This window comes from Sciurus carolinensis, chromosome 9 (assembly GCF_902686445.1).
Source record: "Sciurus carolinensis chromosome 9, mSciCar1.2, whole genome shotgun sequence".
Classification (NCBI taxonomy): domain Eukaryota; kingdom Metazoa; phylum Chordata; class Mammalia; order Rodentia; family Sciuridae; genus Sciurus; species Sciurus carolinensis.
Window position 1 is genome coordinate 19982740 of NC_062221.1, and position 25099 is coordinate 20007838.

Below are 25099 nucleotides of genomic sequence, written 5' to 3' on the forward strand. Positions count from 1 at the left end.
AACACCAATCAAGATTTTTAATAAAGCAAATAATTTTACAGAAAGGCACAATGAGCTCTTCCTAGAATTTAATAAACTTAACTATTTCAAATTATTACTGGTATTTGGAGTCCAGGTTTTCATGAATGCATAAGGCAGGGCTGGGCTACAAATAGCCAGACAGTAACCCAGTCCTCATTGACTGTCCTTTGATGCGCTTACAATGGAATATTTGCATGTTTCCTCCAAGGACGCTGTACCTTCTTGCTGGCCAATACGTCCAGGTCACAGCAGATTCGGGCTCGAGTGGAGGAGGGTTGGATGATGTCATCCACAAACCCTAGTAAAGGACAGAAAGGAGATTACTGGGTGCCCCTTGATGCCATCACACCCCAGCCTTGTCCGCAGCCTTGGTACCATCCACAGGGCCAACAGTGTGAGCAGGGCCAACCTGATGTGGAGGTGCTGGGCTCTGTGACCCTCCCCTGCACCTCAGGGCTTATCTGTTTTTCTGGCAGGTCCCCAACTTCTAGCCTAGGAGCACCTGGCAAGAAAAAGAAAACCTGACTCCCTACCCAGACTGCTCCAAGGCCTCCACCCTGCCAAGACGAAGTCAATGGTAAGGAAATTAAGAAAACGTATCTCTATTTTCAAAGATGGCTACAACAGCTCTCCGCTCCTGTACAGACCCCCCTGCAATGTAACTGCTGCTTCTTCCCCAAGAGGCAGATTCTGATTTTTATCTGGTCTGCGATCTAAACATGGCACAAGTCACACTGGCAACTTCCCAACCTAGGCTTCAGGGGACCCTGCAACTTGCCCCCACCCTTCTGCTACCCTTGGGACACCATGCAAAGAAGTCTGGACAAGGCTCCTTAAGGGTGCCAGGCCACGCGGCCAAGCCCAGGGTAGCCAAGAGCCAGTGCCCTCCACACGCGGAGGCCACCCTGCACCATTGAGCCCCAGGTCAGGCCGGGTCGACCAGGCTGCCCCTGTGGGTCCCCACCTCTCACTGCTGCAGGGAAGGGGTTGGCAAACTTCTCCATGTACTCTCTCTGGGCAGCGTCCACGTCCTCGTGCCCTTTGAAGATGATCTCCACAGCGCCCTGTCACGAGACGGTGAGACAGCTTCACTGGAGCAGGGCCCGGACGGCAGACTGACAAGCTCAACACCGTGTGTGGCTGCAAACCCCGCAAACCCAAGAACACCGCAGGGGGCGTCCGCTCCGGGGCCCAGAGGCGGCACTGCCTGGGGTGGACCGCCTGACTCCAAGGGCTCCACGAAGGGACACTGGCCGAGGCCCTCGTCCCATCCTTCCCTCTCCCCGCACTCCTGGTCCTTCGAGGCCAAGGTATCCAGCCTCCCTCCACCTTGAAGTTCACTGTCTCCTGCATCGAGGGGATTAAAAGTGCCACTTTCCTTCTCCGCTACCCAGAGCACACAACAGAGCGACAGCACAAAGGGCTTGGCTTCAAGTCAGCACCTGTCAGTCCATCCCCGGGGACCCCAATAGCGCTTTCAGAACAAGGAGGGCGGAGGGACTGGGTCAAGCAACAGGAAGTCCCTGTCCCAAAGTCGGCAGGATCCGCACTTCAGGTCAGCTTCTCACAGGCCGAGAGTGGCTCTGGGTCCACTCGGGGCTGCGGAATCCCGCCCCGCCAAGGTCCGCTCCGCTGGCCGGTCCTCTCCCTCCCCTGTCCCTGCAACCTCACAGCCTCCCACTGCCTCGCCCGCCCTGCCCTGAGGACAGCAGCATCTGCCTGAGGGCGGAGCTGGCCTGGGGGGACCGCCCAGGGCCTCGGCCCCTCCCTCCAGTCCTGGCCCCTGGGGCCACAGCCTCTTTCCAGGCTTCCCAGCCACGCTCTGAGCTCCTGCTCGCCCGGGCCAGGCAGGGGCAAGCTTCCAAGGCCCTCACCTTGGCTCCCATGACAGCGATCTCAGCCGTGGGCCAGGCGTAATTGGTGTCACCAAGAAGGTGCTTAGAGCTCATGACGTCATAGGCACCGCCATAGGCCTAGGACAGACCCAAATGCACATCAGAGCCTGAGACCACCAGATCACGTCCCTGAAGACCCAGGGAGACGGTGAAAAGGAACAGAGAACAAGAGCGCTCCGTGGCTCCTGGAGGCCACAGTCGGGAGGCTTCCGCAACCAGGGCGGCTCCTCCCCGGCTTCTGCCCACGGCGCTCCCAGCAACCTCCACTGAAAGACCAGACGGGCTGCAGCGGGGAAGGCAGCCTCCGCAGGTCTCCACAGGAATGGACAGGAGGTACCCGGCCAGGCTCTGGAGGCGAGCGGGGTCGAGGTCTCCAGTGCGAAGGCCTCACCTTCCTGGTGATGACTGTGACTTTGGGCACAGTTGCCTCCGCAAACGCGTAGAGAAGCTTGGCGCCGTGCCGGATGATGCCCCCGTACTCCTGCGCTGTGCCTGGGTCGTGAGGAAGAGTTACTAGGTACACAGGAAGGCCTGGGGAGGCGCGCCTGCCACTCGCAGTCGTGGGGTCTCTGTACCCTCAGAGAGGGGCGTCCAGCCATCCTCGCAGAGGCCCGTCTTCTGGCACCCAGCACATGCAGAAGTCCCAACTCCTTGGGAGACTGTGCGAGATGATCTCCGACTACCGGGCAAAGCCACCTCTCCTGGCCCCTCTTCGGTCAGTGACTTACCAGGAAGAAAGCCAGGGACGTCGACGAAGGTGATGAGGGGAATATTGAAGGCATCACAGAATCTGACAAAACGAGCCCCCTTCACGGATGAGTTGATGTCCAAGCACCCTAGAAAGAGAGATCCCCATGCTAAGCTTCTGGGCAATCCAGTTCTGACCCAGACAGCGCGTGTCCACTTACCACCCAGAGCGGGTTTCTGTGAAGGCCCCACAGTCTCATTCTCAGATGGTGCCAAGGAACCCTCATGCTCCCAGAAAACCAAGGAGGAAGAGAACAAGCCTGGCACTTGCCAGAGAGCCCAGGAGCAGCTTCGACCCATAGGCTCCCTGCTGGGACCCAGCCCAGCACACTTGGCTGGCCCAGTGGGAGCATGGGTGTCAGTCGTCAGTCAGTGGCTGGCCACGGGAGGCCTTGGAGCTCAGTGTCAGACTCTGGCTCCATGATGTGCAGCTACGTATCCTCAGGAGAGGCTTCGCCGGCAAACAAGGCTCCCCAGCAGGGTCGGGAGACTTGAGGTCTGGGGATATGCAACGCAGCCACGTGAGAGCCCCAGACCGGTGAGCGTCCCCAGAGGAGTTCCCAGCCTACTCCCCAAGGCCAGCATGAGCTGAGGCTGAAACAGTGTAAGGGCACTGGGAGAGAAGGACACAGGCCCACGGCCCTCCTGGACACAGATGTAACACCCTTACTTTTTAAGTAAAGCATATTGCTAAATCGAATCCAGCAATATATAACCAGTAGCACCGCAAGACCAAGCAGGGTTTACCAAATGAATTCAAGGCTGATTGTAACACAGAAAACCAATAAAACCATTAAAAAATGAAGACAAACTTCTTCTACAATCATCTCAACAAATATAGAAACAATACCTGACAGAAGGCAATATCTACTCGTGGTGAAAAACTAGCGATCATGAGGGAATGCAAGCTGATAGAGAAGGAAATGGAAACAGATAAACAGGACATGAAATGTTTGAAAGTCTAAAAAACACCATTAAGAAAATGAACAGACAAGTCACAGAACAGGAAAGAAATGTGTGGTTCATATACCTAGAAAGAATTCACATCCAAGACAGGTGCAGGGGTGCACCCCTGTAATCCCAGTATCTCAGGAGTCTGAGGCAGGAGAATTGCAAGTTTGAGGCCGGCCTCAGCAACTTAGTGAGACCCTGTCTCAAAATAAAAAATAAAAAGTGCTGGAATGCAGCTCAGTGATACAGCATCCCTGGGTTCAATTCAAGAAAAAAGGAAAGCAAAAGAAATAACACAATTATTTATATTTACAAATAGAACTAACAAATTCTAGAGCTGAAAAGTACAATAACTGAAATGAAAAATTAATTCTGTGGGCTCAACAGGAGAGCTGAGCAAACAGAAGAAAAATGAGGGAATATGAAGATCAAACAACTGAAGTTACACTGTCTCAGTAACAGCAGCAAGGAAAAAGAAATTTGTGAACTAAGCCACCAGGACCTAAAGGGACACCCCCGAGTGACCCACGTTACACAGCATGGGTGTACCAGGAGGAGACTGAGAAAAAGGTCAAAGAGGTGATTCTAGGAAATAACACCTGGGGGCTGGGGTTGTGGCTCAGTGGTAGAGCACTCGCCCAGCATGGGTGAGGCCCTGGGTTTGATCTATAGCACCCCACAAAAATAAAGGTATTATGTCCACCCACAACTAAAACAGAATTTTTTTTAAAAAAGAAAGAAAGAAAGAACATCTGAAAACTTCCAAACTTGACCCAAGAAATGAAAAGTACAAGAAACTCTACAAACTCCAAAAAAGAATAAAATGAGATATCTATATTTGGTCAAATTGTCAAAAAGAAAGAGAATCCTGACAGCAGTGAGAGAGAGGCAACTTGTCACAAATAAGGGATTCTCATTGAGATTATCAACTGCTATCGCAGCATGAAACCCTCAAGGCCAGAGGGGTGATGTACCTAAATGATAAACAAGTAAAACTTCCAATCATGAACTCTGCAAACGATGAGGGGAAAAAACAAGAATTAAGACACTCCAAGATAAACAGAAGCTGAGGAGTTCACTACCTCCAGATGTGCTAAGAAGTGCTTTCTGCTCGGCACAGTGGTTCACCTCTGTGATCCCAGCTACCTGGGAGGCTGAGGCAGGAGGATCCCGAATTCAAGGCCAGCCTTAGCAACTTAGCCAGACCCTGTGCCCAAAACGGGGGGGTTGGGGGGGGTGGAGCTGAGAGGCTGGGAATAGAGTGTGAAAGGCCCAGGGTTCAGGGTGGGAGGCAGGGAGAGGGAGAGACGGGGAGTCGGGGAGAGGGAAAGAGGGAAAGAGGGAGAGAGAGGGAGAGAGGGAGAGAGGGAGAGAGGGAGAGAGGGGGAGAGGGGGAGATGGGAGAGAGAGAGAGATGTCTACAAGAGCTCCTGAAGAAAGGAATCCTTAAGCTGAAAAGAAAGGACACCAGAGAGCATCAGGAAGCTTTAATAAGAAACAAAGACCTTCAGCACAGGTAACACACAGGCAATTATAAAAGCCAGTGTATTTGTTTGTAACTCCACTTTTTATTTCCGACATATAAAAACAAATGAAGACCAGATGGTTTCACTGCTGGATTCTACAATTAAAGAAAACGTACTTCTTTATACACTTTTTCAAAAGATAAAAGGAGAAGGAAAATGTCCTAACTCATTCCAGAGGCCAGCATTGCCCTAATACTAAAAGCAAAGACACTGCAAGAAAACCTCAGCTCAATCTCTTAAGAACAAACTTTAGAAAATAATCACAAAATACTAGCAAACCAAATCTAACCATGCATAAGAAGAATTATATACCACGAGCCAGCGGGCTTTACCCCGCGTATGCAAGGCTGGTTCAACACTGAAAATCAATCAGCATGGTCACTGATCATATGAATAAAGGCAGAGAAAGCATTTGACCAACACTGTAATACCCATTTGTGGAAAAATAAAAAGATGTAAGAATTTAAAAAATGACTTTCAGCTAACTAGAAACAGAGGGAACTTCTCCAGCTATATGAAGACACATCTATGAAGATACTCCAGCAGCGCCGTACAGCGACAGTCCTCCCACCAAGAGCAGGAAGAAGGCGAGGCTGCCCACCTGTCACTGCTCTTCAGCACCATCCTTGCTACTGCAAAGAGAAAATGAAATAAAAGGAATAAGGACCAGGAAGGAAGAAATCTGTCACTGCTCACACACCACATAACTGTACAGAAGAAAGTCTGAATCAACCCAAAAAACTGCTGGAGTAAGTGACATAGAAAAGACGTTGGAGGAAAAGTCAACATACAAAATCCAATCATTTTCCTACACATAATGAATAAGTAGAATTTGAAATAAAAACAATACCATTTATAAGAACTAAGGAAAAAAACAAGTAGAGATCTGACAAAACACATACCTGAGTTATATGAGGAAAATGACAAATTCTAATAAAGAAACCAAAGAAGCAAAAATGGCATAGCTGTTAAGGAAAACAATATAGAGCTTCCTCAAGAAATTAAAAATAGCCAGGTACAGTGGTGCACGCCTGTAATCCCAGAGCTCCGGAGGCTGAGGCAGGAGGATCTCGAGTTCAAAGCCAGGATCAGCAACTTAGTGAGGCCCTAAGCAACTTAGCCAGAGTCTGTCTCAAAATGAAAACAAACATAAGAAGAGCTGAGGATGTGACTCAGTGACTAAGCACCCCTCGGTACCCCTCAATACCAAAAAATAAAAATGAAAAATGAAACTACCACATGATCTGGCAATTCCACTTTGGAGATAAATTCAAAGGAAATGAAATCAGCATCCCTAGGAGGTGTCTGCACTGGTGTGCAACACAGCACCGTCCACGCATCCCAGGCACAGAACCACCACCACCGTGCAGAGCCTGGCAGGCGCCCGCAGGCCCTGGGCTGTCCTCCATGCTAAACAACAGAAGCTGAGAAAGACCAAGTCACAGACTGCGAGGAAACATGTGCCAATCACATATCTGATAAAGGAACGTCTCTCCAACAGACAGCTCTTAAAACTCAACAAAAGAAGACGAGGGTGCTGGGGTGAGCGGGCAGCAGAGCGCCTGCCTGGCACCAGAGGGCCCGGGTGCACCCCTGGCACCACAAAAGGAAGAAAGAAATGTTTAAATGAGCAAAAGATCTGAACGGAGTCCTCACCAAAGATAACCAGAGACGTACAGGACAAGATGCTCAACTTCAAGTCACTGGGAAATTGCAGACTGAAGCAGGACCCCACCGTGCACCCCTGAGAACGGACAAAACCCAGAACAACGACAGAAGCAGATTCTGAGGAAGGACGTGGAGCAAGAGGAAGCGGCTGACAGGAACACAAAATGGTCCAGTCACTTTGGAACAGTCGGTGTTTCTTATAAAACTCAACATGCCCTTGCCACACAAGCCCACAACCTCCTGGGCATTTGCCCACCTGAGTTCAAAACTGGGCTGGGGACGCAGTCTAGCAGTGAAAGCTCAGGCTTGGCACGCGCACGGCCCTGGGTTCAACAGCCAGAACCACATACGTGCACATGCGTGTGTGCAGAGTGGAAAACACACGTCTAAGGAAAACCTGCATGTGAAGGTTTCTGGCAGCTTTACTCAAGTCAAAACTCGGAAGGAACCCGAATCACAACACTGTTCTGTTCGTGAATGGACAAACCGGGGTACCACGGGACGGTATCATTCAACCCAAAAAGGAAGGAGCTATTAAGTCAGGGAATGAGTTAGAAGAACCTTAAAAATATATGTTAATAATGAAATAAGCCAATTTGAAAGCTGCACGCTGTAGGATTCCAACAGTTGACCTTCTAGGAAAACTGCCGTGGCAAAAATAAAAGATTAGGCGGGTAAATAGGAAGGACAGGTTCTTCCCACACAGGGATTCAAACCTAAAATCCCAGTTACCTGGGAGGCCGAGGCAGGAGGATTGCAAGTTCAAGACCAGCCTCAGCAGCTGAGTGAGACCCTGTCTCAAAACAAAAAGGCCAGGGGAGAAGCTCAGAGGTAGAGGACCTCTGGTTCATTCCCAGCACAAAAATGAAAAACGGACACTAAGAGGAAAGACCGTGAAGTGGGAAGCAGTGCCCTGGTCCCCACCCCACCATCCCCACGTAGAGTCCCACCACCTGGCTGTCACTCACCCTTAGAAAGCTTTGGCAGAGACACAGCAAGATGCCACACCGTGTGCCTATGGGCACTGTGGAAGGCGCTGGAGACGCTGGTGGCTAGGACCCCCAACACCAGAGCTCACAGCTTAGTGGTGATGTGGTATTAAACGGCAGGGCAGAAAGCCAACCTCTAAAAATTAAAGACCCTGCAGCTAAGAAGGGTTACGTGCACACCCTTAAACGGGGAGGTACAAAAGGAGCATGTTGAGGACACTTAGTATCAAAAGAGAAACTGCTTTTAAACATCCCCATTTGAGGGCTGGGGAGATAGCTCAGTTGGTAGAGTGCTTCTTGCAAGCACAATACCCTGGGTTCAATTCCCAGCACCGCAACAAAACAAAACAAAACAAAACATCCCCGTTTGAGTTTTTCTTCAGGTCATGGAGGGCCACGTCAGAGGAAAGGGCAGAAAGCGGACAGGACGCTGTGGGCCCAGGCAGCCCTGGCAAGGTGTGTGCGACCTTCCCCTCCTACCTGAGGCCACCTTGGGTTGGTTGCCAACAATGCCAACGGTCCTCCCATTCATTCGCGCAAAGCCCACAACGATGTTCTTGGCATAAGTGGGCATGATCTCAAAAAATTCTCGCTCGTCCACCACCTGTGGGAATGAATTTACTCCTGAGCTCAAAATGACAAAGACAAGAACAAGATGCAACCGCAGCTCAGGAGGAGACACTCCTGTTCCCGAGTCACAGAGCTAGACAGCTCCACTCCCCACCAGCTTCCCAGGAAACAGGCCCCAGGGAGGCAGCGGCTGCCCCAGGGGAGGGGCAGGGACCCCTCCCACAGTGCGGCTGCTGAAAAGTTCTAAAATTGGGCAATTCGAATTTGGAATCATTCATGACCATTTGTTTTTTACCTTTGGGTTTTGAAATCGTTTCAAACTTAACATAAAAATTTCAGAAACAGTACAGGAGCTGGCAGTAGCTCAGTAGGAGAGAGAGCACCTGCCCAGGGTGCCGGTGACCCTTGGTCCATCCCCAGCACCAAACAAAACACCCCACGCAAAAAATACAACTCCTTCGCCCAGATTCCTCGCTTATCTGCATTCTACCACCTAAGCCCGGCTGCTCTCTCCGCCCCTCCTCTTCCTCAGACATGCCTCTCCACCCTCAGCGGATCTCCGGAGAACAAGGTCATTCTCATTACAACTGCAGGGACAGCAAAACCAGGAGACTGACATTAACAGTGTTTTCTATTCTAGGACCTTATTCACATTCTGCCAGATGTTCCAGGAACATTCTGTGCCACCATGAAAACACTGACCCAGGGTCATGGGCACTTTGGGTGGTCATACCTCTGTCCTCTAATTTTTTTTCTCCTAGGTCTTTCATGACCCTGAAGACAAGAGACCAGTCATCTTGTAGAGTGTGCCTTCTGTTTGGGTTGGTTTGCTGGTTTTTCATGTTTGAATACAGATACAACACAGAGGTGACCGTCTCTCACAGCCAGCAGTAAATGACGCTCATCTGTCTGTTAATGGTGGTGACATCTGTAATGTTCTCCCCCGTAACGTCACTACTTTTCTAGTGTAATCACTATCTTGTGGGGAAATACTCTGAAACCATGTAAAAATCCTGTCCTTTATCAAATGTTCCTCAAAACTGCAACCCTTCGCCCGCCTGCTGGTTCAACACCCATTGCCGACTCCTGCCCGGCCCAGGAACTGCCGTGGCGGTTGCCGAACGGTGACCTTTCTCTTTCCAATTTTCCTCCCCGGTTTATCAGTCAGCATGTGCTCTAGAGAGATCTCTGCCCGTCCCATTGTTCACATCGTGCTTCCTGTGCTCGCCATCCTTGGCCATCATTCTGTGTTCCGATGGCCCCTGTCAGTCAGTGAGCGCCTTCGCAGGCTCCCCGGTCCCCGGGGTCCCCGTGGTGGTGTGAGCATTACCCTGCTCTGGGACTCATCCCACCTCCTGCCCCCGCCCTATAGGCAGCATCCCTCCAGAGGCCTTGGGTTCCACTGGCAGGGACGCGTGTGTTGGTCCCAGTGGTGCCCCAGAGCCAGACAGGAAAGCACGCGCACCCTCGCGGCCCTTCCAGGGGCACACACGTGTGGAAAGCCACGAGCACTAACGGGCGACTCTAGTCCAGTTCACCTGGAGTCCGCCCTGGCTGCCCCCTTGCTGTACCCATGACTCTATTTTCCAACAGCAGAAATCTGGCTCCCATCAGCCTCAAAATGAACTTACTTATTCAATCCTCAAATACGGAGAAATCGTCTCAGGATTGCTGACCCCACGCCCTATCACACACAGACCCAAGACTGCAAGCCAACTTTTCCTCCCAGCTGTTTGTCTTTAAAGGGATAGAGTCAAAATACGTGTTCCAAAATCATTCACCTGAAACAAGTTCATGCATTCTCCTACTTAAAGTTTGTCACTTGGTCTGGATTTTATTTATTTATTTATTTATTTATTTAATATATTTTATAATATAATAATAATAATTTTACTTTAATAGTAATTCTTTATTTATTTTACTATATATATAGATATATTTTTTAGTTATTGATGGATCTTTATTTTTATTTATTTATATGCAGTGCTGAGAACTGAACCCAGTGCCTCATACATGCTAGGCGAGTGCTCGATCACTGAGCCACAACCCCAGCCTGATTTTTTAATACATAAAACATTAATATTTTAACATTGTCACTTCCCATCCCCCCCACCCAAATCCCACCCACCCTCTGATATTAACCTTATTATTTTCTGATTTTTTACATAGGTACTTTTTATTTCCTCCATCTTTCATAGAAATAACACAGTACTGATAACCCTTTATACAACTGGGTTTTTCACTTAATGTATCGTGGAATCATTTCCTCCCAACTGACAGAGCTCTTCCTCATTCCTTCTCACATCTATATGGTACTGTATTGTATGACGTACCAAAACTGATTCAATCTCCCATGTGTGGTTTTTATTCTGAAAATTACATTTAGGTCTTTCAGCATATCTTGCAATTACAAAAGACACTGTAATGGTAGTAGACTCATGTCCGTCACATGTCATCATGGGAAGTACATCTACAGGATAAATTAGAAATGGGTGGCTGGGTCGGGCTTATTTATTTAGTCCTAGATAATGCGGGATTCCATGACCAGCAATGTGTGAGTCCCTGCTTCCCACAGACTTGATGATGGAAGTGTTTTCAGTCATTTCTGGGGGTCCATCTGTCCTAGGAGAAATAACTCGATGTACTTTTAATTTGTATTTCTAACATTATTAGTGAAGATGAACATCTTCCTACATGCTTAAGGTCCATTTATATCTTTTCTGTGTGTGAGTTACCTATTCATGTTTTTTGCCCACTTTTCTATCAGTTTTGCTCTTTATTCCCTCAATTTATCTACCAAAGTTCTTTCTCTACCACAGATTAATATTTTGTGATATATGTTGCAAATATTTTCCCCCAGTTTACTGGTTGTCTTTCAGCTTTGCTTATAATTTTTTGCTCTAAAGAATGGGATTTTCTTCTTCTTCTTCTTCTTCTTTTTTTTTTTTTTTTTTTCCTTTTTGGTACTGGGGATTGAACCCCAGGGGCACTTAACCACTGAGCCACATCCCCAGCCCTTTTTATTTTGAGACAAGGTCTCATTAAGTTGCTTAGGGCCTCACTAAGTTGCTGAGGCTAGCTTTGAACTTGCAATCCTCCTGCCTCAGTCTCCCAAGTCTGGAATTACAGGCATGCACCACTGAAACCAGCTTAAGGTTGGAATTTTAAAATTTTTGTATAGTCAGCTTTACCAATCTTATACTTGAAACCAGACCTGAGTTCATGTTCAAAAGCACTTCTTTATCTTCTCCTAAGTTTATAGAGAAATTCAACTATGCTTTTTCTTTAGTGCTTGGATGGATTTGCAGGTTTTATGTAGTTCTCTGACCCATTCATAGTTATCCCACCCCCAAGTCCCTGCTATTTCTTATTTTGAGACAGGGTCTTACTAAATTGCTGAGGCTAGTCCAAACTTGGAATCCTTCTGTCTCAGTCTCTGAGTCACAGGGATTACAGAGTGTGCACCACAGCACCTGGCAATTTATTTTTGCATATAATGTAAAGTTATGGATCTAATTTTATATTTTCCTAAATAGTTACCCAGCTGTCCTAGCATCATTTCTTAAAATGTCAATCTTTGCCCCTGGGATTTGAGATTTAATATACCATATACTAAAACTCTCCTGAGTCTATTTCCAGTTTTTCTGTTCTCTTGCTCTGATCTATTTATGTGCCAGAACCACACCATCTTAACTATTGAATGCTTTAATATAAAACAGAAATTCCCCACCTATAACTTTTACAGTATATTCCTAACGATTATTGTACTTTCATTTTTCCGTATGTATAAACTTGTCTAGTTCTACAAAAAATTTTTCCTGGGATTGTTTTAAATTTATAAACAAACTTAAGAAGAAATGACATTTTATATGAACCCAATAATCATCCAACAAGGGCTAGGTCCCCAATTATTTGGGTCTACCTTTGTATTTTTCAGAAGAGTTTCTTAAAAATTTGCCCCATATAGCTTTTGCACATTTCCTGTTGACACTATTACTAAATATTTGATCTTCTCTGCTGCTATGCAGAAGCTACCATGATTGGTTACTGTTTGTATTTCTGAAGACTTCATTTCTGGATGTAAGTTTTATATCCTGCTGCAATTATTGTTTCTTAGTATAATCACGAATTCTCCAGAGCTTTCTAGTACGATATTTAATCTACAAACACAGCTTAGTTCCCTTTCCAAGGCTTTGCTTCTGATTCCCCTCTCGTCTGCCTTAATCCTGCAGTCCAATGTTAAATAACAGTGAAAGACAACGGGCACCCTTGCTCCCAATCTCAGAGAAAACTAGCATTACCTTATTAACATGCTTGCTTTTGAGAAAGTGTACACCAAATTTTGTCATGTTAAGCAAGCAGTAAAGAGCTGGGGATGTGGCTCAGTGGTAGAGCACTTCCCTAACATGCATGAGGCCCTGGGTTCAATCCCCAGCACTGTCACAAAAAGAAAGAAAATATTTGAGCTGGGCCTGGTGGTGCATCACTGTAATCCCAGCAACCTGGGAGGCTGAGGCAGGAGTACAGCAAATTCAAGTCCAGCCGGGGCAACTCAATGAGACCCTGCTTCAAAAATAAAACAAAAGGATTAGAGATGTAGCTCAGCGGTAAAGCACCCTGGGTTCAATCCCTAGTACCACAAAAATAAAGTGTTCAAGGCGGGCACTGTGGCATACCTGGAATCCCAGCTACTCAAGATGCTGAGGCAGGAGAATCACAAGTTCAAGGCCAGTCTCAGCAAATTAGTGAGCCCCTGTCTCAAAATAAAAAGGATTGGAATATAGCTCAGTAGTAGAGTGTTGCTGGGTTTGATTCCCAGTACTGCAGAAATTTAAAAAAGAAAGCAAGCAAGCATTCATCAATTCCTATTTTCTTATTTCTATCAGGAATGGGTATTGAACTTTTTGGGGCGGGGGTGATCCCAGGGATTGAACACGGGACCCCGAGCGTGTTAGGTAAGCACTCTCCACCGAGTGACACCTCCAGTTCTTTTTATTTTGAGACAGGGTCTGGCTAAGTTGCTGAGGCTGGTCTCCAACTTGCAATACTCCTGACTCAAGCCTCCCAAGTAGCTGGGATCACAGGCATGAAATACTGTGCCCAACTTGAACTTTCTTAAAGGATTGTTCAGCATCTAGAGAATATGATTTTTCTCCTTAATACCTATTAATACAATATATTGTTGGACTTTCTAGAACCAACTTTGCATTCCTACAATAAATTCCACTTAGCCATGGGAACAATATGACGTGGTGTTGCAGTTTGTTAGCTAATATTTTATTTAGCATTATTACATAAATGCTAGAAAGTAATATTCTGAAATCTTAATCACTCTTTATCAGAAGCTGGTACTGATGTCATCATGCTTGTATCATAAAAAGAACTTGGGAAGTGTTTTTGTGATTTGGTGGGGAGGGGTGTTTGTATTTCCCTTTGTTCTGTTGGTGAGACTAACAACAGAACTGTTGGTGGACTGGACTAGGGCCACTTTACCACTGAACTACATCCCCAACCCTTTCTATTTTTTGAGATTGGGTCTAAGTTGCTGAGGCTGGCCTCAAACTTTCCATCCTCCTGCCTCAGGCTCCCAAATTGCTGGGATTACAGGATTATTTGGTTTTCTAACTTTCTTTTCTCTGCAAGAATTTATGTAACATTGCTTCTGTAGTTTATGAAAGCCTCAGATTTCCCACACAAAAGTGGGTCCAAGACTTTGTGAATTCCTCCCTTAGATGGAATTTAGTCTACTTACACTTTCTGCCTCTAATGGGTCACTTTCTGTTACACTCTATTTTCTAAACAAATTGCTCAACTCATCTAGACTTATGATTTTAAATTTCTTTGTTTTTTTTGGGGGGGGTACCAGTGATTGAACCCATTTATTATGTTTTATTTAGAGACAATATCTCGCTAAATTGCTTAGGGATACCTAAAAGCTGAGTCTGGCTCCTGCCTCAGCCTCCCAAGCTGTTGGGTTTACGGACGTGCCCCAGCCCCTACATTTCTCCTTTTTCAATTGCTATTCTCCATTTTCACTTCATGCTCTATTTATGCTTGTCTTCTTTAAGTTACTGTTTGCTCTAGTAATTATAGCTACTATAGGAACTACATCATACATTTCTGCATTTATCCTTAATTATTTCTTGCAATTAATTCTGGAATGTTTTATAAGGATTTTTTTTTCTCTGGCTTTTAGAGTTGAGAATTGAATTTGTTTCTTCACTAAGTAGTTCAGGATATAAATTTTCCTCTGTTCACTGCTGTAAGCCCAGCCCAGCAGTTTTGTTATGTAGTGTTTTGTTCTCTTTTAGAATCCTGTCCTTTGGTTTATATCTTCCCCTTTCATCCAAGAATCAATACAAGATTTATTTCCATGTTGGAGGGTGCTTTTGTTTCAGCTGTTACAAATTTCTAGTTTTAAGCGGTATTATTTGTAATATTTTTTCCTTATGGAATGTAACATTTTCTTTCTGATCAGTTTTTGTGACTGCTTCCTGTGTGGCTTGATAAGATTTACCCCAGAGTATGAAGCCTGAACTAGGTCTGTGAGATCTACCTACTAAAGGTCTCCCATGTCTTCTCTGTGTCCATCTGACCTGAGTCTGGCCGTGGCTGCAGAGCCCTGTGAGCTCCCCAGAACAAGGGAGGAGGACGCACATGCAGCCAGGAGAGCTAGGACCTGGGTCGGGCCGAGTCTGCAGAGCTACCTGTGTCCTTTAAGCAAGGACTGCCAAGGGCTAAGACGTGAGGAAGACAAGGGCCTCCGACAGTGCCCCCAATTAGCCCAACACTGTCCCTTTTTCTCAACGACTAGGAACCAAGAAAAAGGTACAAATGACACTGCCCAGCACAGACTTCCACACAATGTCCTGGCCTTATGACAGGATACCCCACGGACTCCCCTTTCTCTAAAAAGACAAGGTGGCCTGAGCATAACGTCCCCAACAAAGGTCCCTGACAAGGACCATCCCCACCCAACTCCAGACTCGGGAGGAGTCACGTATCTGTGCACCTCAGCGTGCCCTCTGAAGTGCCAGCTCTGCAGGCTCCTCCGCCCTCCAGTCCCCAAGTCCCCAAGTCCAGCTGCACCATCAGGACGCCTACTGCCACCAGTTCCTCCAAGAACATACTATCAGTGGCCCCTGGGAGCCCACCCCATGCCAACTGCACCAAGGCCAGCTCCAACATTCCCCAATCAGCCAAAGCACACCGACCGCAGACGTGGCTGGGCGAGGGCAGGAAGCCAGGGAGCACGGCACTCACAGAGTGGATGATGTCCAGCATGTCGTAGGCTTTGGTCGATTCCAAAGGGACAATGGTGTCAAGCTCCGGAACCAGACGGTCACTAGGAAAGAGGCACACACGGTCAAGAGAGCCAGTTACCTTCTGAAGGTGGGAGGTGGGGAAGGAAATGGAGGAGGCTCAGCATAGGGACTGGGCTGGTTCTGTCCCTGCTGGGCTCACAGAAGAGTCACCTTCACCACTGCACTAATCGGAACCTGAGTCCAACGCCAACCAGGAGACCGTCCTGTTTCCTTTTAGAGGAACAAACGACCTCATTCCCCCGAATGGGATTCATTTAAGCTCTGATTACCTCCTGCATTCTAGACACTGTGGAGCACTGAGGCACACTGAGCGAACAGGACCCAGGCAGAGAGCCCAGTCTAACATCCTGAAAGATTAAAGCAACAAGCAAAGTCGGACCTCTGCAGAAATTTCCCACGGGATGCTGGAGCACCTTTAAGAAGCACAGCCATGCTGGGCACATGCCTATAATCCCACTGGCTCAGGAGGCTGAGGTAGGAGGATCAGGAGTTCAAAACCAGCCTACAAGGCCCTGGGTTCGATCCCCAGTGCTGCCAAAAAAAAAAAAAAAAAAAAAACCAGCCTACACAAAAGCGACACTCTAAGCAACTCAGACCCTGTCTCTAAATAAAATACAAAACAGGGTTGGGGGTGTGGTTCAATGGTAGAATGCCCCCAAGTTCAATTCCTGGTTACCCCCCACAAAAAAAAAAAGAAGAAAAGCCACACCAGGCTGGGTGCAGTGGCACATGCCATAATCCAGCCACTAAGGAGACCGATGCAGGAGGATGGCAAGCTGAAAGCAGCCTAGGCAACTTGGCAAGATCCTGTCTCAAAATAAAAAGGGCCAGGGATGTATCTCAGGGTAGAGCACATCTGGGGTCAATCCCCAGTACTGAAAAAAAGGAAAGCAACCCACAGACAGACACACAGGACTGTGGCTCTCTCCTCCTGCCTGCATCCAGGTGGCTCAGCAGGGAGGCTAAGCCAGCGTCCACTCCCACCACACAGGGACACAGCAATTGAGACCCTCTGACCTCCTCTCTCCATCAGACTCTCAGTCCTCGCTGTCCCGTGTGCACAGCCAGGGGTTGCAGAGACCGAGATATGGCCTGGCTCAGGTCTGGCCTGGTCAGGCCATGTGCCCAACAAGCCCCCTCCCAGAGATCTTTTTGTACCTGACGTGGCCCGAGAAGTCCTCCTTCAATCTCCATTACCCATTGTCCCCTGGGCCAAAGCAGGGTCCTGGGCCAGAACACCTTCAAGTGACCCCGTAAGCCCCTCTAGAATGCCAACGAAGAGGCTCTGTTTAGTTTCTGGGCCCTCAGTAACCCTCCCTCTAGGACTACCCACTTAGGCCTCAGCCGGGCCTGGGGCATGACCTCAGGTCACCCTGGCCTGTGCCAGGCCCCACTGATGGAGCTCAGGCCCAAGCCACAGGGTAGTGTCTAAAAACAGCCTCTACCGCGGACTCCAGACCCTATCCACTGAGCAGGCAGTTCCCACCCGCGGAGGAAACGGGGACAGGCGGGGAGCAGCAGTTCCCTGCTCTGCCTCACCTGCTGAGGGACCTTCCCCATGTCGGGCTGCGACCCCAGAGCAAGAGGGAACCAAGGGCTTTGCTAGGTGGCCAGCGGCAGGCCCTTCTCCAGGACTCGCCGGCCTTTGGCAAGGACGGTGCGCAGGGTCGAGTTCCTGGAGCGAGCCGTTTGCGACCTTCACGTTTATTTATTTCATATCACGACAAAAAAAAAAAAAAAAAAAAAAAAAAAAAAAAAAAAAAACTTCCCTCAGCCCGCGGGGACAACTCAAGTGTCTCTTAGAAAGCAAATGCGTGGTCCCCACTCCTGTGAGGTGCCCATCAGACCACCAGGATGCAGGATGTCAGACCCCTCTCTGCGGCTGGACCCAGAGCCACCGCCTAGAAGCCACGCTCACGGCCTCTCCCTGGAGCCGCCAGGGTAGACGAGGTCCAGACAAGGTCGAGCCCAGGGTCGAGCCCAGGGTCGAGCCCAAGGTCGAGCCCAAGGTCAAGCCCAAGGTCGAGCCCAAGGTCGAGCCCAAGGCCGAGCCCAAGGCCGAGCCCAAGGTCAAGCCCAAGGCCAGCCCAGGGCACAGCCCGCCACCCACCTGCGATCGTGGCACTCGCGGACGGGAGCCGGGTCCCGGTTGCTGAGCGGCAGGTAGTTGAAGAACTCCCGCAGGCTGCACAGGGCGTCCACGTCGTTCTCGAAAGCTCTGTGGGCCACGCCTAGGAAACGGAGGTGGCGGCCAGGGCCGTCAGCGAGGGGCGGCTGCCCGCCCGCTGCCCTCCCTGGGGCTCTCAGCAGACCATGCCACTCGCTGAGGACCGGACACCGCACCTCAGACCTGCGGCGGAGCTGCCCAGTGAGCGCAGCCGGCTCCGTGCTCCGCACTCACAGCCCCGCAGTCACACGTCCCTCCACCGGTCCCTGCGCCCATCACCTCCTGCGGGTGGGGGCTCTTCACACCTTTCCCGCCACCCCCCTTGTCCTGTTCCCTATGAGGGCATCCCATTGCTGCCATCCCCTGGCAAGGCCAGTGCCTGGCCCAGGACGTGCTCAACGATGGTGAAGGGGAAGGAGGGGACTACCTGAACTAGCGAGGGATCGAGCCATTGTTCCTGAGGAACGTTCTGAAATAAAGACCAGCAAACAAGGCCGTGGATGCAATGCAGAAAGCGACTGAGGGCTCTCGGGTTGGCCTTGCCAGACTCCCTGCTTCCACCTACAGTCTCCTGTCCACACAGCAGCCAGAGAGGGCTTTAGGTCAAATCATATCATGTCTCTACTTCTTGATGTCCACTGAATAGTCACTCCCTACCCCAGGGCCTTTGCACTGACAATTCCAGCTGCCTGCAATGCTCCTCCCTAGACACCCAGAGTGAACTTCCATCTACTCAACCACTGCCCTCACGGGAAACCTACCCTATGCACCCCACTTGAAACTTCAGCAATCCCAACTCCCTTTGCCCTGTTCTACTTTTCCACAGTATCACCTTCTGACATACTATATGATGTACTTATTGATAATGTTTGTCATTATCTATCTACTCTACTAAAATACAAGCCCCATAAGGGCAGGATTTGTTGTTCTGACACAGATGCATTCCCAGCCCCTAGGACAACGCTTCCCACACACACGCCCAATGGATAAAAAGTGTTTTCAACATAACAAAACTCTTTCAGCCAAGAAGTATTTTTAAATTAGTGCAAGTACTTTGAAAGAGAGTCTGGCAATTCCTCAAAAGGTAAACATGGTGTTATCATCTCACCCAGAAATCCTCTATCTAGATTTGTATCAAAGAGAAATGAAAACATACATTCACACAAAAATATTTTAGTAGTATACCTAGGAGAGCAGAAAAAGCGGAACAACTCAAACGTCCATTAGCTGATCAACAGACAATAAAACATGGCAGGGCTGGAGATGTACCTGGAACACCTGCCTAGCATGCACGAGGTCCCACATTCCAGTCCCAGCACTGCAAAAATATTCACCAGAATATTATTCAGTCATAAGAATGAAATACTGACTCATGATACAAAATGGATGAACCTTAAAAAACTGATGCTCAGCAAGACACTAGTCCCGAAAGAGGACATGTTGTAGGATTCCATTTATACAAAATGTCCAAAATAGGCCAACCCACAGAAACAAAGTGGACAGGTGGCTGTTTTGCCTGGGGCAGGGAACATGGGGTGCAGTGGGGTGGGAGTGCTAATGGGACAGTTCCTTCTGCAGGTAATGGAAATCTTCCAAAATTGTGGGAATGGTCATACAACTCTGAACGCATTAAAAAAAAAGAAAAGAACAGCACACTTCTTTGGTCAAATGCCTAGAAAGGAGACAAGATGGAAGTCCGATGTACAGAGCATCTCTGAAGCCTTGCTTAGGGGATACAGGATCAAGTGTGTGGGACACAGTCCACCAAAGAGGCTCAGGCCTAGCCAGGTGGGTGGCGCATGCCTGTAATCCCAGCGGCTCAGGAGGCTGAGGCAGGAGGATCGCAAGTTCAAAGCCAGCCTCAGCAAAAGTGAGACCCTGTCTCTAAATAAAATACAAAATAGGGCTGGGAATGTGGCTCAGGGGTCAAGTGCCCCGAGTTCAATCCCCAATAGCCCCTCCACCACAAAAAAAGAGGCTCAGGCCCAGAAAGATCAACACGTACTGCCCTTAAAAAACAAAAAATCTCCTAAAATCATGTTGCAAAGAAAATCCAATGTCATGGTCAGAACTTCATTACTTTAAGCTATCAAGTGAAAAAACAGGCTATAGAAGAATGTGCATCCATCTGTTTGGATGCACATATACGTATTCACGTTCACGGGCCTGAAAAGATGTCAGAGGTATCATCAAACACTCAGTGGTGATTATCTGTGGTCGATGGAATTCCTATCTTTACTACTGTATTTTCTACATTTTCGACCATAACATGAAATACTACTGAAATTAAGAATAAACAGCGTATTTTATCAAACCAAAAACATCACCAAGAATTAACATATTTTATGCCCCAGTGAGAAAGAAGTCAGTGCCAACTATGCCCTGAGGTAACATATCTTCCCTAATATCAGAATCATGTCCTGCTCTCCATTCTGGGCCTTTCTAGACCAACAAAAACTTTTGGTTTCAATGCCAAAGCACAGAATCGTCACACATTTTAAACTCGACAGGAGTGGAAGTAACCCCACAGGGGTGAAGAACTATGAGCAAATTCATCAACACATGGGTCAGGCAGCAATGTGAAGACCGTACGTGGCCAATGGGAATCGGCAAAACACTCTCCTCTCCAGACCTTCTCCAACTTTGGAGTAACCGATCTTTTCATTAAAAGCTCAGCTGCACATACATAAATCAAACTTATGATCACCATTCCAACAATTAGTTTTAAAATTAAAGAACAGTGAGGCAGGCACTTGGGTGTGGCCCAGTGGTGGAGCACTAGCCCTGCGTGTGGGAGGGCCGGGATCCATCCCCAGCACACACCAAAAGATAATCACACAAGAGCATCGCCAACACCCAGCCCTGGTCTCATGCCTGCCGGCAACACCCCGCATTGCAGTGTTCCCAAGTCACTCCAGCCAAGTACACGACATTTTTAGAAATCTGTCGCCATTCCCTTTGCCAATGCCCTCCCCTGGCTGCCTGCTGTACAGTAAGCCCACCCTCGGGCCTCTCACCTGACATGGTGGTGTGGGTCTTGGCACCACCGAGCTCCTCTTGGGTGACGTCTTCATTGGTGACAGACTTCACAACATCAGGGCCAGTGATAAACAGGTAGGAGGTGTCCTGAAATCAGATTCCTAGAACTATCAATCTCAGATCACCAGAGCAGTTCAGATGTTGAAGTTCACTCAGCCAAGCAGATAAATTCAGGGAAGACAGAGGTGATGCGGCAGAACAAGGCTGGGAGCAGAGACCCATCCAGACTGACTCGCCTTTTCCACGCCTCCTTATCTGATCTGTTTTAATCTCTGTTGCACGGTTCTGCCTCAGCAAATTAACTCGCAGTGTGACGAACACCTTAGGGTCATTCATTCATAGAACACATCAACAGGTGACCCTCACTCAGAGTATGCTGAGAACCAAGTGCTTTTCTAAGCACTTCACAGGACTATGTCAGTAAAATCGAGGTACCATATCACCCCCCCCATGTACATCTGAGGAAACTGAGGCCCCCAGGACAGTATGCAACCACTCACTTTAAGTGAAGACACTTAAAGACGCTGATAATCGATACTTTGGACTCAGGGCAGGACAGGTTTTTAATTTTTAGTTTCTAAGATATAGATAATAAAGGGTTTACTATAAAAAGGTAAACACAAGAATAGGGAATACAGTGCAAAGTAAGTCTAAGCCCAGTGCAGTGAGGCCAACCTGTAATGCCAGCTATTCAGGAGGCTGAGGCAGGAGGATCTCAAGTTGGAGGTCAGCCTGAGCAACTCAATGAGAACTTGCTTCAAAATAAAAAGGTCTGGGGGCATAGCTCAGTGGGAGAGCATTTGCCTAGCAAGCACAGAACTGCAGAGAGGTGGGGGCGGGGGAAACGTGAGAGAAAGAGGAGAGGGAAGAAAGGAGGGAGAAAGAAAGTCCAGGCCTGTTTCCAAGCCTCCAATCTCCTTCCCCCCATGTACATGTGAGCATTTATATTCATACACACACACACACACACACACACCTGCCCTCTTATTTTATAATATAACAGGGATTTAGAAAAACTGCCTTTGCTGAAGGCAGTGACTCTGCATTTAGGCCTGCACGTGCACAATGGGCCGCCAGCAGGATAAAGCTCTGGGCACCTCTATTTCCTACCTGCCCCTTTCTTACCTTAAACTGTGGGTCAGGCCCCTGCTGAGCTCCCGGCATAGACATGTTAATCACTTAAGGAGTATTCATCTAAAAACTAGCAATGCAAAGTTTACTTGCCCTAAACCTTCCGTATGCAGCATCCTGTTGCAGACCCCTGCAGTGGGGCCTAGAAGCCTTCAGGCACTGACCACACCTTCCAGGAACAGCAGGAGCAATTGTCTCATGGGAACTGAGCTGCCCCCTTCCAGTTGGATAAACATCCTGAGCAACAAGAGGAAGCTGCCCCTCCAGCGATAAAGACGTCTCTCAAGCCACCTTGCGGAAGCAGAGCTGAGAGAATGATCAACCAGGCCACAGCTGGATGAAGACTGCTGGATAATTCATGCCTCTCGGCCCCCACCCCAATTTTTCCTCTATTTAAATCACCCCAAAGACAGGGCTGAGATGCTGGAACTCACTTTGCCTTCCTAATACGGAATATTTATTAAAGTTCCTTTCCTGCTTTTTCACCATTACTTTTTCAGCTTGGTGTTTGAGGCAAATGACAGGATCTGGTGGTGTTTTGTTGTTGTTTTTCTTTGGCAGGGGGTGGGGGGGCCCACAGGGGCAGAGTCAGGCCTCAGGCCTAGGATGCTGGTAACACTAACACATTTTCTTTCTTACATAGTATCTTTTTCATTTATAACACAAACAGTGTCATAGCTATGATATGCCCAAATCTGTTTTCTTTTTAAACCATAGTACTATAACTTAAAGATCTTTATTTAGATCAGTATATTAGGACACGTATCATAATTGAACTGTCACCTACATACAGATGGACACTTGTTTTCAATATTTTATTAAATAAGCAATTCTACAATAAATATTTTACTACAGTCATCTCTGAACTGACTGTTCATTTTCTTTGCCCATCTTTTTAATGGACAGGATTTTTTGTTGCTGGGATTTGTTTTTGTGTTTGTTGGTACTGGGGATTGAAGCCAGGGGTGCTCTACCACTGAGCCACATCCCCAGCCCTTTTTATTTTTATTTAGAGACGGGTGTGACCAGTGTGCCCAGGTTGGCCTTGAACGTAGCTCCTCTGGCCTAAGCCTCCAGAGTAACTGGGGTTACGAGTGTGAACTACTGTGCTCAGCCAAGTGACATTCTGCAAAACTAAGGTTCGTCCTTAGTCTACTACCTGTACTGTATCAGTCTTTTGTGGTTCCTTTGTTTGGAATCTTGCTAGAAAGATCTCCCCAATACCACTAAATTTCTAAACAAATGTTCATAGCAGCACTATTTTTAACAGTTACAAAACTGAGAATGGCCAGTCAGCAAGTAAGAAGCTGGACCCAGAAATTTTTGTTAACTAGTAAAAAGCTGAACAAACTGGAAAATTAACAGTTCTTAGATCCATCAGAGAGATGGGATCACAGGGCAAACCACTCCAAAACTGAGACAGGCAGGCAAACTGACTGAGGCTTGCCAAAGCAGAAATCCTGAGTCCAAACTTCTGGGGAGCCAGGCCATGGAGGGAAATGTGACCTTAACTGGCAAGCTACCAAAGGCTCAGCAGATAATCGGACAGATGGAAACCCCAAAAGGGCCTAGTCACTGAGGCTTTGGTCTTGAAAATTTTACCTTCAGCAATTTGCCCAAGGTCTCAGTAACTATTAGTGAAAATAATCCTGCTGCTTCTGGCAAGAGGAGGGGACAAAGGATCATTCTGAAACGGCCAGCAGAGCATTCTGTTCCTCTTAACAAGGTCTGCCCTCAGGAGACACCATTAACTACAGTCTAACCAGCTGGAGATTTATCGAGATCACTGACCCGAGGAAAGAAAATATCCAACTCCACCCCAAACCAGGACCAGGATAGGGCGAGAGAGAGAGGGGACTGAGAAACACATGGGGTTCACAATCCAAGGTCCAGGGTCACTGGAAGATAGCTCTACTATAGGACTACAGAATGCTCCCCCACCACCACCTTACCACCATGTTCCTCAAGGCATATTGATAATAGATTTTTTTTCCACTCAGTGTATCATGTCCAGTTATCAAGAAAATCAAAAGATCGCCAAAAGGCAAAAGCAGTCTAAAAAGACAGATCGTAACCAGAACCAGATATGACAAGGGTGTTGGAATTATCAGACCAGGAATTTAAAACTACATTAAAACACTAAGCATGGGTACAACACATGCAAGAACAGATGCACAGTGTAGGTAGAGAAATGAAAATTCTAAGAAAGAACCAAAAAGAAATACCTGAGGTCAAAAACACTATCACAGAAAAGAGTGCTCTGATGTGCTTATTACTCTGAGCATGGATCTCGATGTGAGGATACCTCAGTGAAAACAGCAGCAAAGAGGAAAACTGAAAATCAAAATTGAAAAGCAAAGAGGAAAAAAATCTAGGGAAAAAAAACCAACAGAATATTCAAGAACCGTAACATGCATATACTGGAAATTTCAGGAGAAAAGAGAAAAGAACAGAATGTTAGGAGACAATGACCAAGAATCTCTCTAAATTGTCAGACACCAAACCACAGATCTAGTAAACTCAGTGTGAAACGAGATAGATGCCAACAATCACACCCAGGCACACCATTCTTCAACTACAGAAATATCAAAGATAAGGAGAAAATCCTAAAGGAAAGCAGAGGGGATAAAACAATTTAGCTACAGAGGAGCAAAGAGGAATAACACCCCACATCTCTGCAGAAACCATGCAAGCAAGAAGAGATTAAATATTTAAAGTCTTAAAAAAAACTCACTGACTTAGAATTCTGTACCCTACAAAATCATCTTTTAAAAGTAAAGAATAGACTTTCTAAGGGGCTGGGTTTGTAGCCCAGTGGTAGAGCACCTGCCTAGCATGTGTGAAGCACTGGATTCATCCTCAGCATCCTCAGCACCACATAAAAAATAAATAAATGAAAGAAAGATATTGTGTCCACCCACAAAAAAAAAAAAAAGTATTTTTTTAAACACTTTCTTTAACAAGCAAAATAGTGATGGAAACTATTGTTAGTAGATCTGCCTTGCAAGAAATGTTCAATTACTTAGAATATCTTTCTGAAGGGAAATGATAAAAGGTCGAAACTTGGATG

General features: G+C 47.4%; 1 protein-coding gene and 1 non-coding gene across 3 annotated transcripts in view; one reads left to right on the forward strand and one right to left on the reverse strand.

Annotated features, from left to right (window-relative positions):
* Nucleotides 1–25099, reverse strand: part of Pccb (propionyl-CoA carboxylase subunit beta) — a 53879-nt gene continuing 28780 nt past the window's right edge. Inside the window, exons 7-15 of one of the 2 annotated variants that reach the window (XM_047565322.1) lie at nt 20877–20985; nt 17803–17923; nt 15631–15712; nt 8278–8401; nt 2645–2752; nt 2308–2408; nt 1896–1994; nt 986–1085; nt 1–319 (exon numbers count right to left, since the gene is read on the reverse strand). In XM_047565322.1, the coding sequence (XP_047421278.1) occupies nt 198–319; nt 986–1085; nt 1896–1994; nt 2308–2408; nt 2645–2752; nt 8278–8401; nt 15631–15712; nt 17803–17923; nt 20877–20985 (966 nt within the window). In that variant the 3' untranslated portion in view covers nt 1–197. The remainder of the gene's footprint in view (nt 320–985; nt 1086–1895; nt 1995–2307; nt 2409–2644; nt 2753–8277; nt 8402–15630; nt 15713–17802; nt 17924–20876; nt 20986–25099) is intronic. The other variant, XM_047565323.1, reaches the window with a different exon arrangement.
* On the forward strand, nt 12739–12810 carry Trnav-aac (transfer RNA valine (anticodon AAC)). Its single transcript has one exon. It is a non-coding gene; the product is annotated as a tRNA-Val (tRNA).